The 13,177-nt window shown below is 35.5% G+C and overlaps 3 protein-coding genes across 3 annotated transcripts; 2 read left to right on the top strand and 1 right to left on the bottom strand.

The window, feature by feature from the left end:
- Positions 1-7,984: 7,984 nt before the first annotated feature.
- On the top strand, positions 7,985-8,356 carry LOC143536928 (uncharacterized). The gene has a single exon (XM_077030808.1). The coding sequence runs from the start codon at positions 7,985-7,987 to the stop codon at positions 8,354-8,356; it is 372 nt and encodes a 123-aa protein (XP_076886923.1).
- Positions 8,357-8,839: 483 nt separating this feature from the next.
- LOC143536927 (uncharacterized) lies at positions 8,840-9,585 on the top strand. Its single transcript, XM_077030807.1, has 3 exons — positions 8,840-8,973; positions 9,072-9,310; positions 9,377-9,585. The coding sequence occupies exons 1-3, from the start codon at positions 8,840-8,842 to the stop codon at positions 9,583-9,585; spliced, it is 582 nt and encodes a 193-aa protein (XP_076886922.1).
- A 999-nt stretch (positions 9,586-10,584) lies between these two features.
- On the bottom strand, positions 10,585-12,646 carry LOC143536912 (DNA repair protein XRCC4-like). The gene is made up of 5 exons (XM_077030794.1): positions 12,505-12,646; positions 12,284-12,426; positions 11,437-11,565; positions 11,248-11,370; positions 10,585-11,124 (listed from the first exon to the last, which is right to left on the bottom strand). The coding sequence occupies exons 1-5, from the start codon at positions 12,629-12,631 to the stop codon at positions 10,918-10,920; spliced, it is 729 nt and encodes a 242-aa protein (XP_076886909.1). The 5' UTR covers positions 12,632-12,646; the 3' UTR covers positions 10,585-10,917.
- Between the last annotated feature and the right edge of the window lie 531 nt (positions 12,647-13,177).

Below are 13,177 nucleotides of genomic sequence, written 5' to 3'. Positions count from 1 at the left end.
GTAATTCGTACTTGTAATGTCATCAATTAAACTTCCAACTTTCACTCTTAGACCATGCGTAGTCAAACCTGAGCTTCCTTGGGTATTTTGCGCCAGTCAGCATTTCAACATTTTGTAAAAAGGGTGTGTAGTCAAAACTCTCCAGCAATCATTACACATTTATTACTTTGTAAATTCTATATAAATAAAAATATAAATTAAAAGGGAAAAAATATGATTGGTTGAAAGATTATAAAGGAGCACAACTTCCACCCTCAAAATGCCACCTAAAATACCGAGGGGCAATGTTCTCTAACATTTTAGACCTAAAACGCCACCCACAATTGGCCACTAAGTGTGGTCTTATTGTCATGGACGATATTGCTCTAATGGAAATTACCCAAAGAGGTATCTAAAATCTAAATGACGCCCCTCCCTCTAGATTTAATAAATATTTTACTATTAAAAAGCAGACAGATATATAATGTTATCTCAAATTTATTGTGATGTGATGTGATGTATTATGGGTTGAAATGTGAATAGGCCATACGATAACGGATAAGCTATATTATTTTTTTTGATGTTTGGTTATGATTTACCTCAATTTTTGTAATTTAAAATTGTTTTGATGCATAAAGTAAAGACGAGGAACAAAAACACGCTTTAGTCTTCTTCGGTTAGACTATGAGGTGTGGATCTCGTTTTGCTGCTCAATTGACGGCGACGAACACCGTCCCGGTGTTGTTGGTTGTAGTGGGAAATTCACTGATGAAATTGCCGCTCTCATCATGTCTCTCCTTTAAAGCTTCTTTTCTTTCAGATATATTTTGTAGCCTAAAGGGATTCATCTTGAATTGAAGGAGAGATGAACAGATAAGATGGGAAGTTTGGGGTTGAGGATGGTGGGTTTTTGTCTTTTTGGTAATATTATATATTTAATATATGTTTTATAATTTTATCTTTTTGAATTTTAATTATATTGATATTATTTAAGAAATAAAATATATTTACATGATATTTTGGTGACGTATACGTCAATTTTTATTTTTTTCATTTTATGTTATAAATAAAATATATTTACATGATTTTATTAGTTATAAATCAATGTTTTGTATTAGTTAGTTGGTAATGTTTTTACAAATTTTAGTTATATATATATTATTATTTAATTTGAAAAGAGAGGGAAGTGATAAATTGGTCAATTGGTAACCATTTCCATGATATTGTAAAACATAGCGAAATGTGATAGGATATGATGTGACGTTGACATGACACTAGAAAGTAGGAAGCAAAATGACATCTACACCTCATAGTCTTATTATCTGTATTAAAGAATACTAATCTATTAAGGTTTGAAACTACATGGAGCATCTTCTCTTTGAAACATGCAATATCAATTATCTTTTATTTGTATTATTGTTAAAAATTTGCATTAGTGTTATCACTCATAAATATATCTGTTCTAGTAATAGCTAGTCATTAGTCGCTTGGTGAGGTGAATATTAGGGATTCGGTTATTGCAAAACAGATACAAACACAAATAATATTGTAAGAGAAATAATAAACGAAGATGAACATGCGAGATTTACGTGGTTCGGTCGGCTGACCTACGTCCACGGGTTATGACGCTAGACTGGCGTGATCTAGTATAAGCAATAATCAGGTGTCCCAATCACTTAAAACTAGTTAGGGTAAGTAGGGTGTCAAACCACGAGGAGTATATGTGGTCAGTGCAACGTGTAATTAATTCCTAACATTATGAAGTAAGCAAATATGATTGTTGATCACTCTAGCAATGATTTGGTTTTAATATTAAGCAAGCAATTAATCAAAGTTTAAACAATTAACAAAAGCAAATCACACCCGAGGTTCAAGCATGTAACAAACATCAATCTCATGCTGTTTAACATATTAATAATCAATAACCGAATCAAGTTGATTAACTAGTTAAACCTTAGGCATCAACAATCGCTAACACACGACACTGGTTATCAAACGGTCCCTGCCAGTGTGACTCAACTAAGGGCAATTGTATGCTTCATCATATTTAACCTTGTAAGACCCTTAACGATTATATATATATATATATATATAGGGGATGGATCTTGCGAGAAGTGTTGTTATAACGAGAAGTGCGAGAAGTGAATCTCAGCTCTTAATTACAAAGATCTAGGGTCTAGGTTAGAAAATGGCAGTTTGGTAAATGATAGTAACTTGTAACCAGATATTATTTAGTTAAAAGGGCAAAGTAGTAATCTGTGTGTAGCTAGTTAGGGGGAACGGCTTATGGATCAATTATTGTTCCCGTGTATCACTCTTCCTGCTATAATGATTTCACGTATTACGATGAACAAATATATTATTGGAAATCCAGATGATACACTCAATCAATCCATTATTTCACCTACACACTCATCGAAGCGCGAAATCCTCTCAGCATATGAAACCGATGGACACAAAAATCCGGTGAATTCAACGCTGTTGATCACATTTGGTGTTCTATAAAACACAAATTGTCATGGCGTCTAGTGTACCGCGTTTGGTTTACAATCGATTTGGAGGTTTGGTGAATGCTAGTTGAATTGAACGACTCACGTGGTTTGGAAGGTATGTACAGCCGTTTTAGATGTAGATGTTGTGTTGGTTGTTTATTGTGTTTTTGATAAACGAACCCTAGAAAATGTCATATTAAAGTTTATTGTAGTAGCGAGATTGTGATTGTTTTCATCTGTTTTGCATTGTAATATGTGTAGCTTTGGGTGTGTCTATGTAGGATAGTGGGTTGGTATTGACGGTTTTGGAGTCTGTTTTCATATTATTATGGACAGGTTGTTGGACAGGATTGTATCAAAATAAAAGTAAGATGTAGTTTATATTAATATATAAAATGTGACATGTGTAGTTGCTGTGTTTGTTGGTTATTGTTTTTTAAGGTGGTTAACTGTGCGTTTTCAAGTTAGTAATGGAAGGGTGTTTAATTAGTTTAGATTTCGGTTTGTGTAGTTTATTTCATCAGCAACTGGTGCTGATAGTATTGTGTTTCGTGTTGGTCTTGTGATGCTATATGAACAATAAGTTTCTGACACGAGGTGGTTGGTATAAGGTTACACGGGTTGCGTAGTGTTGTTGATGTTAGTGTATGTGCATAGATGATGTTATTGTGTTAACGCCATGTGTCGATGTAGCTGGTTGTGTAGGTCTGATAGTAGTTAGTGATGGTGCATAGGATGTGCTGATGGTTGTATGGTGTTGTTATGTTTGTCGTCTTGTGATGTTGTACATATCGTTGTGTTGTGTATGTAAGGTTTAGTCATTGTCATACACCGGGTGCATTGAGTGGTAGATTGTGTAGGTGATAATAAAGGAGGTAGATGTTTAGTTGTTAGTGGTATGTTGTCTGGTGTAATATAGATGTGTTTATGTTGTGTATGCTGTGTATATAATTAGTTGGTGTATGCTGTGTATCTGATTAATTGGTGTATGTTGTGTACTCAAGTTGCTGGTAAAATCAGGTCTGCTGGTGTTGCAGATGTGTAGGTGTTTTTACGTGTAGTTCGGATTGTGGTAGATACTGACACTTGTTTATGTGGTGCAGGTCATAGCCGGATGGAACGTACTTTAGCGATGTCGACTAGTAAGTTATTGTTATTGTTGAATAAGTTTATCTGGTTGTTTATTTGTACATTGTAAACGACTTTTCAGTTTTGGGGTTTGGTTTAATAAAGTTTCGTTTATGTATTGTGTAGAGAGAAAAAGTGAAAGGATTGCCAAGAGAATTGGCTTTTATAGGTTTGTAAACGATAGTGCGAACCCGGTGGATGTTGACGCACAAGAAGGGAACAAGCATAAGAAAAAAGGTATGTGCTTGTGTTTAAACAATTTTTGTGGGGCAGTAACAAAAACAGGCATGAAGGTCGATAGTAAAGTATGTTGTGTTTTCTAATGCGTGTTTTGTGTGTGTAGCGTACCTCGAGAGCCCACATGAAACAGAGAAGGTACAGAAAGCACAGTAGTCACCGACTAAGAAGAAACATAGAGGTATGTATGATGTGTATGATAATCGTGTAGCAGAATTTTGGTAAAAGCATTTATTTATAGAGATAGGGATTAACGGTTGACAGCGGTTAATATAAATATAGGGGATGTAGCATACGGTGAGCAAGAGGGGAATAAGCTTAAGAAAAAAGGTATGTATTTGTTTTTAACACTTTTTTGGGGGGCTGAACAAAAAAAAGGCTGTTGTTACGTTCGTATCTATCAATGTTGAGATAGTCGATAGTATAGTATGTTACGTCTTCTAATCCGTGTTTGTGCATGTAGCGGACCTCGATAGCCTGGATGAAACTGAGAAGGTACATAAAGAATAGCAGTCAACGGTTGAGAAGAAATAAAGAGGTAAGTATGATTTGTATGATAATCATGAAGCATAATGTTGGTAGAAGCAGTTATTTATATAGGTTTTGATTTACGGTTGACAATGGTTGATATAAATGTCGGGGATGTAGCATACGGTGAACAAGGGGGAGTAAGCTTAAGAAAAAAAGTATGTGCTAGTTTTTAAACAGTTTTTGGGGGGCTGTAAAAGAAACGCTGTTAGTTTGGTAGCTATTGATGTTGTAGTATGTTACATTTTCTAATCTGTGTTTGTGCGTGTAGAGTACCTTGAGAGCATACATTCAACTAAGAAGGTGTAGAAAGGACAGATGTCACCGGCTAAGAAGAAACATAGAGGTAATTTTGTTTTGTATGATAATCTGTAAGCATTTTTATTGGTAGAGGTATCTAATTTTAGATATGTGGATTTACGGTTGACAACGGTGTTCATAAATGTAGGGAATGTATCATACGGTGAAGGTGGATATAGTGTCGTGGTCGGGTCATCGAGAGAACTAATGGATATTGATGATGACTTTGTGAAAGAGCAACCATATTGGTCGTCCATAATGCTGAGAGAGTCGTACCAAAACAAGAGAAGTTGAAACGGAAGACAAAGTATGATAAGTATGATGTTCCAAGCATAAGGACCAGATCGTCTCCACACTCGCTGTGTAGTGCAATGAAAAAACTTTCGAATGCACATTGGAAGTGTGTAAAGGATATGGGTTTTGGTAAGTTCATGTCGATGACTGTTGATGGTTTACCGTGTACAATATAAACTAAACAAAAATAGAAACACGATAATAAGTAAATTTAAACATATGGGCTGCATATTTCTCCTCTTCGGTTTTTGAAAGTTTGAAATCGAGTCATTACATCCTCGTCTTTTACTTTATCAAGCGTTTGACCACACAAGTTAAAACATTGTTCAAATACTCATCATAAATTCGATTGCACAAATTCATCTTGATAAGCTTCATTTTAGAAGAAAAAAAACAACTTTCAACGGTTGCATTTGTAACCGGTAAACCAACGCCACCTTCAATTTATATACGATAACAAAAAAAAGTTGCGTGTTTTCCGGTTCCACCATTACACAAGCAAGGTCACATATTCCACCTAATTTTGCACATTTATTATTTTCCTTAATTGTCATAAAAGGTCGTAAGATCACCAAAAATACACCTCTTTCTTCATTAGTAACGTCATTCGGATACATATAAGAAAATGTCACTATCTTAGATATGTCAAACTTAGAAAACAAATCACAAGGATTTAAGCCAGACTTTCCATCAAACTAGTTGAGACCTCCCTAAATCTATTGTCAAGCTCTTGAATTTGCATATCCTAAACCTTATTAAAAACTTCAACCTAAAATGATGTCGATTATTAATGATATTCTTACGATTTCTTTTTTTACCATAACTTTCGTCATATCTAACATCTTAATCTCATGTTTTTTTTTAAAAAAAAAGATGTCACTCTAGCCAACATCTTGTCAAGCCTGTTTTGTCTTTAGATTATTCAATGCTCGATTTGTCCTGCTTATCAAGTTAGACGCTTCTAACAAATCTTGTCTCTTTTTTTGAAGATGTTTTGATAGAACATTTGTGAGGCCTAAAGTATCGTCCAACAAGTGTATATAAAACACAAAATCAAGACTTTTAAAATATGATAGAATTCGTTGTTGCACACTCTCCATCTTCTTTAATGAAATCAAGTACCTCAACAACTTCCAGGAATAATTTTAACAAACTTATTATTGTTTTATGATGAGAGCCCCATTGTGTGTCTCCGGCTCATGCAAGGAAATCCTCTTGGTTTAATCTTTTTTCTATCTTAATTTCACCAAGGAGAATTTCTTTTTCCACTCTCTTCTTTTTGCCTCCAACATCATATCTTTTCTTTTGCAAGAAGCACCAATCGTATTAATAACTATGTCAAGTAATTCATAAAATTCTTTAACATCGGTGTGTTTTCTTGCAACAGCCACAGTTACTAACTGAAGTTCATGGCAAAGCAATGTATATAATTTGCTGATGGATTATCTCTCAACATCAAATCTTTTAATCCATTAAACTCTCCTCGCATGTTGCTTGCACCATCATAACCTTGACCCCTGACCTGTTTAAACAAAAATAAACTATAGGATACAATATAATCTTTATTAAGTTTATGTAATGAAAGTATGAAACGTATTACTTACTTGATCTATGCTCAACTGGTTATCTACTAATAAAGAAACGATGACTTCTTTAAGAGTTGAAGAGTATGTATTCTTCACATGAATCCAATTAACTCTCTTTAACAACTCCTACTTTATCAACATATCTCACAACTACTAGCTACTGCCATTTGTTCCTTTCAAGACATGTCACTAGACCAATGGCGGACATATAGTATGAGGAGGGGTAGCCTCCGCTACCCCTCAACGTCTTATTGGTAGTGTAAAAAAAAATTTTTTTGTCGGTTTTTCGTGTTTCATTACCCTCTGAACAAAAAATAACGTTACCCTTTAACAAAAATAAGCCCAATCAATTTAATAATTAAACAACAAATTGACAAAAGCCCAAGCCCAAAACAAAAAACCCAAATAATACAATAATTAAATAAAAAAAATAATAAAAGAAACAGACGCAGCCTGTAGGTTTTGTAGGAGCCAAACCAAAGCAGTTCAATCGCCAGTTCACCACTGTAGCGCCCGACCAGCCGACCCAGACGCCCAGACCAGGCGACCGCCGACCAGCCACCACCGCCACCAGTCCGCCGTTTGGCCCGTTCGCCACTCTGCCACCTCTCCATCTTTGATTCTTCTCGATAAGAACTATGATAATTAATAACTAAGATTTTTTATTGTAATTTGTAAACATTATATATATAGGGTTTATGTTTGGTCCGTTTGGAATTAATATTTGGAATTAATTATATATATTTATTGTATTTAGCTTTTAGTTTTATGTTTAAATTGGAATTGATATTAGGTTTTTGGTTCAAATTTTGTTTAGGGAACTTTGAGGAATTGAAGATGAGTAAACAATCTCTTATTAGCAACATTTTGAAACGTCAAAGAAAAGAAAACGATGACATCGGTTCCCCACCAAGTTTAAATATTCCAACTTCAAGTTCAAATACGGTTAATAATTTGCAAGAAAATGAAGATATCGGTCCAAGTTCAAATATTCCTTCAGCTTCAAGTCCTTCAATACGTTCGAAAATCAATTTGGATGATCTTCCTTCGAATCCCGGTGATAGACCACCTAAGCTAATAATCATCCTAATCAAATAGATGACATAAGAAGAGCATATCTTGTTAAAAAGGCTTTTCAATCACGAGGTCATGACTTTAAATGGACAAAATATTCTAGTGGCCGGAGACGTTTTAATGTCAAATGGTTTGATACATATGATTGGTTGGAGTATAGCACTAAACAAGAAAAAACATATTGCTTATGTTGTTACTTATTTAATGGACGTGTTGGTAATTAAGGTGGGAGAGAGGCTTTTGTTAGTGGAGGCTTTTGTAATTGGACTAAATCGGGTGCTTTAAAGGAACATGTTGGGGAAGTTAATAGTGCTCATAATAAAGCGATGCAAAAATGTGGTAATCTTTTGAACCAAAAGCGATCCTATGAGGCGAATGTCACTAAGCATAAATGAAGAAAAGATTGCAAATTGGTATCGATTATTGGGTTCTGTTCGTAGTTCTAGATTCTTGTTAGAAAATAGTTTATCATTTCGTGGTCATAATAAATCTGGAGACTCTTTTTCTAAAGGTCTTTTTCTTGCGGTTTTAAAGTTGATTTGTGAGAACAACCCGGATATTGGTAAGTATTGTTTAGGGAATGCCAAAAAGAATAATAAGTTAACAGCTCCATCAATACAGAAAGAGATTATCGATTGCTTTGCGAAAGAAGTAACCAAAAAGCTTTGTGAAGAAATTAAAGATGACGTGTTTGGGTTGTTAACCGATGAGTCTAGTGACGTGTCTCAAAAAGAATAAATGACCGTAGTTTTGAGATATGTTGATAAACGCGGGGTTGTTAAAGAGAGTTTAATTGGTGTTGCTCACGTAAATAATACATCTTTTGCAACTCTTAAAGAAGCCATCGTTTCTTTATTATCAAATAACCAGTTGAGCATTGATCAAGTAAGTAATTCGTTTAATACTTTTGTTACATAAACTTTAAATTGTGTATCCTATAGTTTATAATTGTTTACACAGGCCAGGGGTCAAGGTTATAATGATGCAAGCAACATGAGAGGAAAGTTTAATGGATTAAAAGCTTTGATTTTAAGAGATAATCCATCAGCACATTACATACATTGCTTTGCTCATCAACTTCAGTTAGTGATTGTGGCTGTTGCAAAATAACATACCGATGTTAAAGAATTTTATGAATCTCTTGGCATGGTTGTTAATACGGTTGTGCTTCTTGCAAAAGAAAAGATATGATGATGGAGTTAAAAAAAGAGAGAGTGGAAAATGAAATTCTTCTTGATGGGTCAAGGTTATAATGATGCAAGCAACATGAGAGGAAAGTTTAATGGATTAAAAGCTTTGATTTTAAGAGATAATCCATCAGCACATTACATACATTGCTTTGCTCATCAACTTCAGTTAGTGATTGTGGCTGTTGCAAAATAACATACCGGTGTTAAAGAATTTTATGAATCTCTTGGCATGGTTGTTAATACGGTTGTGCTTCTTGCAAAAGAAAAGATATGATGATGGAGTTAAAAAAAGAGAGAGTGGAAAATGAAATTCTTCTTGGTGAGATTAAAACAGGAAAAGGATTAAACCAAGAGGTTTCCCTTGTACGAGCCGGAGACACACGATGGGGTTCTCATCATAGAACAATCACAAGTTTGTTAAAATTATTCCCGGAAGTTGTTGAGGTACTTAAATTTATTAAAGTAGATGGAGAGAGCATGCAACAACGATCCAATGCGAAAGGTATTCTATCCTATTTTAAGAAACTTGAATTTGTGTTTTATATACACTTGTTGGATGAAATTTTAGGCCTCACAAATGCTCTAGCAAAACATCTTCAAAAAAAGAGTCAAGATTTGTTAGAAGCGGCTAAGTTGATAAGCGGGACAAATCGAGCATTGAATAATCTAAGACAAAACGGATTTGACAAGATGTTGGCAAAAGTGACATCTTTTTGTGGAAAAAACAAGATTAAGATGTTAGATATGGCGGAAAGTTATGGTAGTCAAAGAAACTAAAAGAATGCCCTTACTAATCGACATCATTTTGAGGTTGAAGTTTTTAATACGGTTTTGGATATGCAAATTCAAGAACTTGGAAATAGATTTAGTGAGGTCTCGACTAGTTTGTTAGAAAATATGTCGGGTTTAAATTCTTGTGATTCGTTTTCTAAGTTTGACATATTTAAGATAGTGGCTTTTTCAGAGATGTATCCGAACGATTTTACTAACGAAGAAAGAAGTTGTATTTCGAGTGATCTTACCACCTTTTATTACACTTTAAAGGAAGATGAGAAATTTGCAAATCTGGGTGGAATGGGTGATCTTGTTTGTGTAATGGTGAAAACCGGAAAACACACAACTTTTCCTTTGGTTTATCGAATATTGAAGCTAGCGTTGGTTTTACCGGTCGCAACTGCAACCGTTGAAAGATGTTTTTCTAAAATGAAGCTTATAAAGACGGATTTGCGCAATTGAATGGGTGATGAGTATTTGAACAATGCTTTAATTTGTGCGGTCGAAAGAGAGACGTTTGATAAAGTAAATGAAGAAGATGTAATGGCTCGATTTCAAGCGATTAAAAACCGAAGAGGAGAAATTTACAGCCCGTGTATTTAAATTTATTTGTTGTCGTTTTTTTTATATTTGTTTCGTTAGCATTGTATGAACTATGGGGAAAAAAAAATTTTGAGCGCTACCCCTAAGTTTCAAGTCTAGATCCGCCACTGCACTAGACTCATATGCTAACAACCCAAACACAGCATCTTTAATTTCTTCACAAAGCATTTCGGTTACTTCTTTTGCAAAGCACTCAATAATCTCTTTTTATATTGATGGAGCTGTCAACTTATTATTCTTTTTTGTATTCCCAAAACAGTACTTAGCAACATCCATGTTGTTCTCACAAATCAACTCGTTTTCTTCTTTATAAAAAGTTAAAAATTCTTTTAATTATATTACATGAGTAAAACTATTACGCATCATACTAGGAAAAACTCCTATTTGAATGGAAGCTCCTTTTAGATGAGTGAAACTTCCATCCAAATTATTCCACCAAATTATGCTACCACATTTATTTTTCTTATTGTGAGAATATATGTTTCACAAAAGAAAAAAAAGGCGAGTTAGTTTGGTTTGCATTTTCCTAGTACCGGCTTAGGTGCACGAACGAGACTAGGTTCGAGCCAACCCTAGTCCAAAGGCTCTATCCTCATGCCAAAGACCACGTGACCTTGGCAAAACAAGAACCATAATCCGACCTAAATTAAACCGAACCATGTACATAGACTTCATGTCAACATACGAAAGTATAAACATTTTACCATAAACACATATTCAAGAACCAAACTCCTACTTTCTTTTCTGACCATGAGACGTGCCCTTTGAAGTGCTGGTAATATGCATAGAAGTGTCTTCTTCATCTTCAGTATCACCATCATACGTCTCAGTTTTCTGACTCGATTCATCATCGTCATCATGTGATTTTGCATGATCTGATGACACCCGGTCTCTGAGCTCTCTCAGTTTTGCTTTCTTTGAGTTCAACACGCCAAGAAACTACAATATTTAAATATGGTTACAATTGCACAAGATAAGATCACAAGATCATAATGTTGATTTACTAATTACTAGCAGTTGTTAACATATAATTTCATTAACTTTGGAGCATATAAGAAATACCTTAGTATAAATTTTAGTTTCAAACTCTGCCTTCTCATTCTGGAACCTCTCACTTTGTTCTAGACACTCCTCAGCTTCTGCTTTTAGTTTATCATTGGACTTTGTTTTCATCACAACTTCCTCCTGTTTTGTTAACGAACATTAACAAGTAACAATAAAAGAAAAATAGCAAACTGTGTGTTATCTTACACTTAGGCGTATGTTAGCATCCATCAGGAAATCCAAGATTCCTGCGGTTACCTTCATACTATTTTCAGCTGGTTTAAATTTCCATCTCCACTCTAGCTTTGTACCTTCTTTTTCAAAAGTCCATGATAACTGCAAGGGATTTAGCATCACAAAAGTGAACTTAAAACAATGATTTTTTAAGTCCTTTCGAGGACAACGAGATCAAACTGATACAAGTATGGTATTAGCAGCGCTCAAAGTCTATGATTCTCCAAACCTATCAAATAATAAATAGAATTAGGGCTAGGGGCGCAAATGAGCTAAGCTGCTCGAGATCGAATTGATAAAAACCTCGAAACGTGCCGAGCTTTTCTGAGCTTGATCCGAGCCGCAGCGTCAAATAAAGCTTGTTTAGTTATCAAGCCCGAGCTCGAGCCTTGTATGGGAAGCTCATTAGGGTCGTCAAGCCTTAACAAGCCTTGTGTAATTTTAAGTTTTACCTTTAGACCTCCATGTATTAGTTTTCACACTACACAGCCGAGCTTTGACTCGTTTAAGGTTCTTCTCAATATACATAAAAACAATTAAAAACATATATAAATTGATTAAAACATAACAAACCAGCCGGGCTCGAGCCAAGCCCAAGCTTGAAGAAACAGCCACGAGCGGAGCTTGAGCTCAAGCTCTCGTAAGTCGAAACGAGCAGAGATCAAGCTCGGGATATGCTTGGCTCGTTTACACCTATTCTGAAGGTTTGTTTTGCAGTAATTATTTGTAAACAATCAATTAACTAGTTGATCAGAGCTTATATATTTCCAATTTATCTTAAAATTAAAGCATAATAATCAGTAAACATAAGAGTACCTACTCGTTTAAATCCGGATCCAGCATCAGCGAACCCGTAAACCGAACCGGGTTGTTGAAACCCTAGATACCGCTCCGACATATGGATGTAGTCGGATACGGGTTGATCCCAATTAGACGCTCTCTCTTTGACCTCCTCTTCTGACGCTGCAAACGAAAAAGACGGCGTTAGGGTTTAAAGGAACAATAAGTGATAATTGGATTGAAATGGTTGGTGAGTGAAACCGTTGCAGGTCCAAGCATTGAGACCATCGGTGACGGAGAGATGGAAGTGAGAAGGAAACCAGGTGCCTTTGATGAAGATTGGCTGGGGGGTTTGGAGTTTTAAGCAGGTGTGTTTGGTTGAATCCATGGCGGTTTGGTTTGTGCGTGTCTGGGAAGAGTCGTCAGGGTTTATTATTTATTTATATCCCGCCTAAACTCAAAAGAGGGTCAACTTTTTTGTGTTTAAATAATTCAAATTTGTCGATTGACGCCTGTTGGCGTTAAACACACCAGAGGGGCGGCAAGCAACGTTAATGGTGTTGACGGTATTAGTACAACAAACAAAGCGGCGTTAAAGGGGTGGTGGTATGGGAACGTGGCGGTGGCTTCGGCACGGATGCTGATTAACGTTGGTGGACCGGAAACCACATTATGTATTGTTGGTTTTAATTGTGATGCATCATACAATTCTAACTCACATAATATATCATATAGGTCAAGCATTTATGTGCACATGTATTATTCAATTCACGATACATATGCTTCCATTATCCGCATGGGCGAAGGATTACTTGTGGCCCCGGGGGTTCCCTCACCGGTCTTTTTGCACGCAGTGCAAGTGTACAAGAAAAATTTTATACGTACCGAGTCTCCATCCCCACATTGATTGTCCAGTTCTGTTGATTCCCTATGT

Source organism: Bidens hawaiensis, unplaced genomic scaffold (genome assembly GCF_021521415.1).
Source record: "Bidens hawaiensis isolate Kalapana, Puna unplaced genomic scaffold, B.hawaiensis_p1.1 tig00010985_1, whole genome shotgun sequence".
Classification (NCBI taxonomy): Eukaryota; Viridiplantae; Streptophyta; class Magnoliopsida; order Asterales; family Asteraceae; genus Bidens; species Bidens hawaiensis.
The sequence above is the reverse complement of the archived record's forward strand: the minus strand, read 5'-3'. Positions and strand labels throughout refer to the sequence as shown.

What these genes read in the sequence shown, in the direction of transcription:
- LOC143536927 (XM_077030807.1), top strand. Translation starts at nt 8,840, where the DNA reads ATGAAATTCTTCTTGATGGGTCAAGGTTATAATGATGCAAGCAACATG. An exon ending in TGCTTTGCTCATCAACTTCA is followed by an intron (nt 8,974 to 9,071) that starts GTTAGTGATTGT and finishes TTCTTGCAAAAG; the next exon opens with AAAAGATATGATGATGGAGT. An exon ending in ACAACGATCCAATGCGAAAG is followed by an intron (nt 9,311 to 9,376) that starts GTATTCTATCCT and finishes ATGAAATTTTAG; the next exon opens with GCCTCACAAATGCTCTAGCA.
- LOC143536912 (XM_077030794.1), bottom strand. Translation starts at nt 12,631, where the DNA reads ATGGATTCAACCAAACACACCTGCTTAAAACTCCAAACCCCCCAGCCA. An exon ending in CTGGATCCGGATTTAAACGA is followed by an intron (nt 11,566 to 12,283) that starts GTAGGTACTCTT and finishes AATCCCTTGCAG; the next exon opens with TTATCATGGACTTTTGAAAA. An exon ending in ATGCTAACATACGCCTAAGT is followed by an intron (nt 11,371 to 11,436) that starts GTAAGATAACAC and finishes TTAACAAAACAG; the next exon opens with GAGGAAGTTGTGATGAAAAC.
- LOC143536928 (XM_077030808.1), top strand. Translation starts at nt 7,985, where the DNA reads ATGAGGCGAATGTCACTAAGCATAAATGAAGAAAAGATTGCAAATTGG.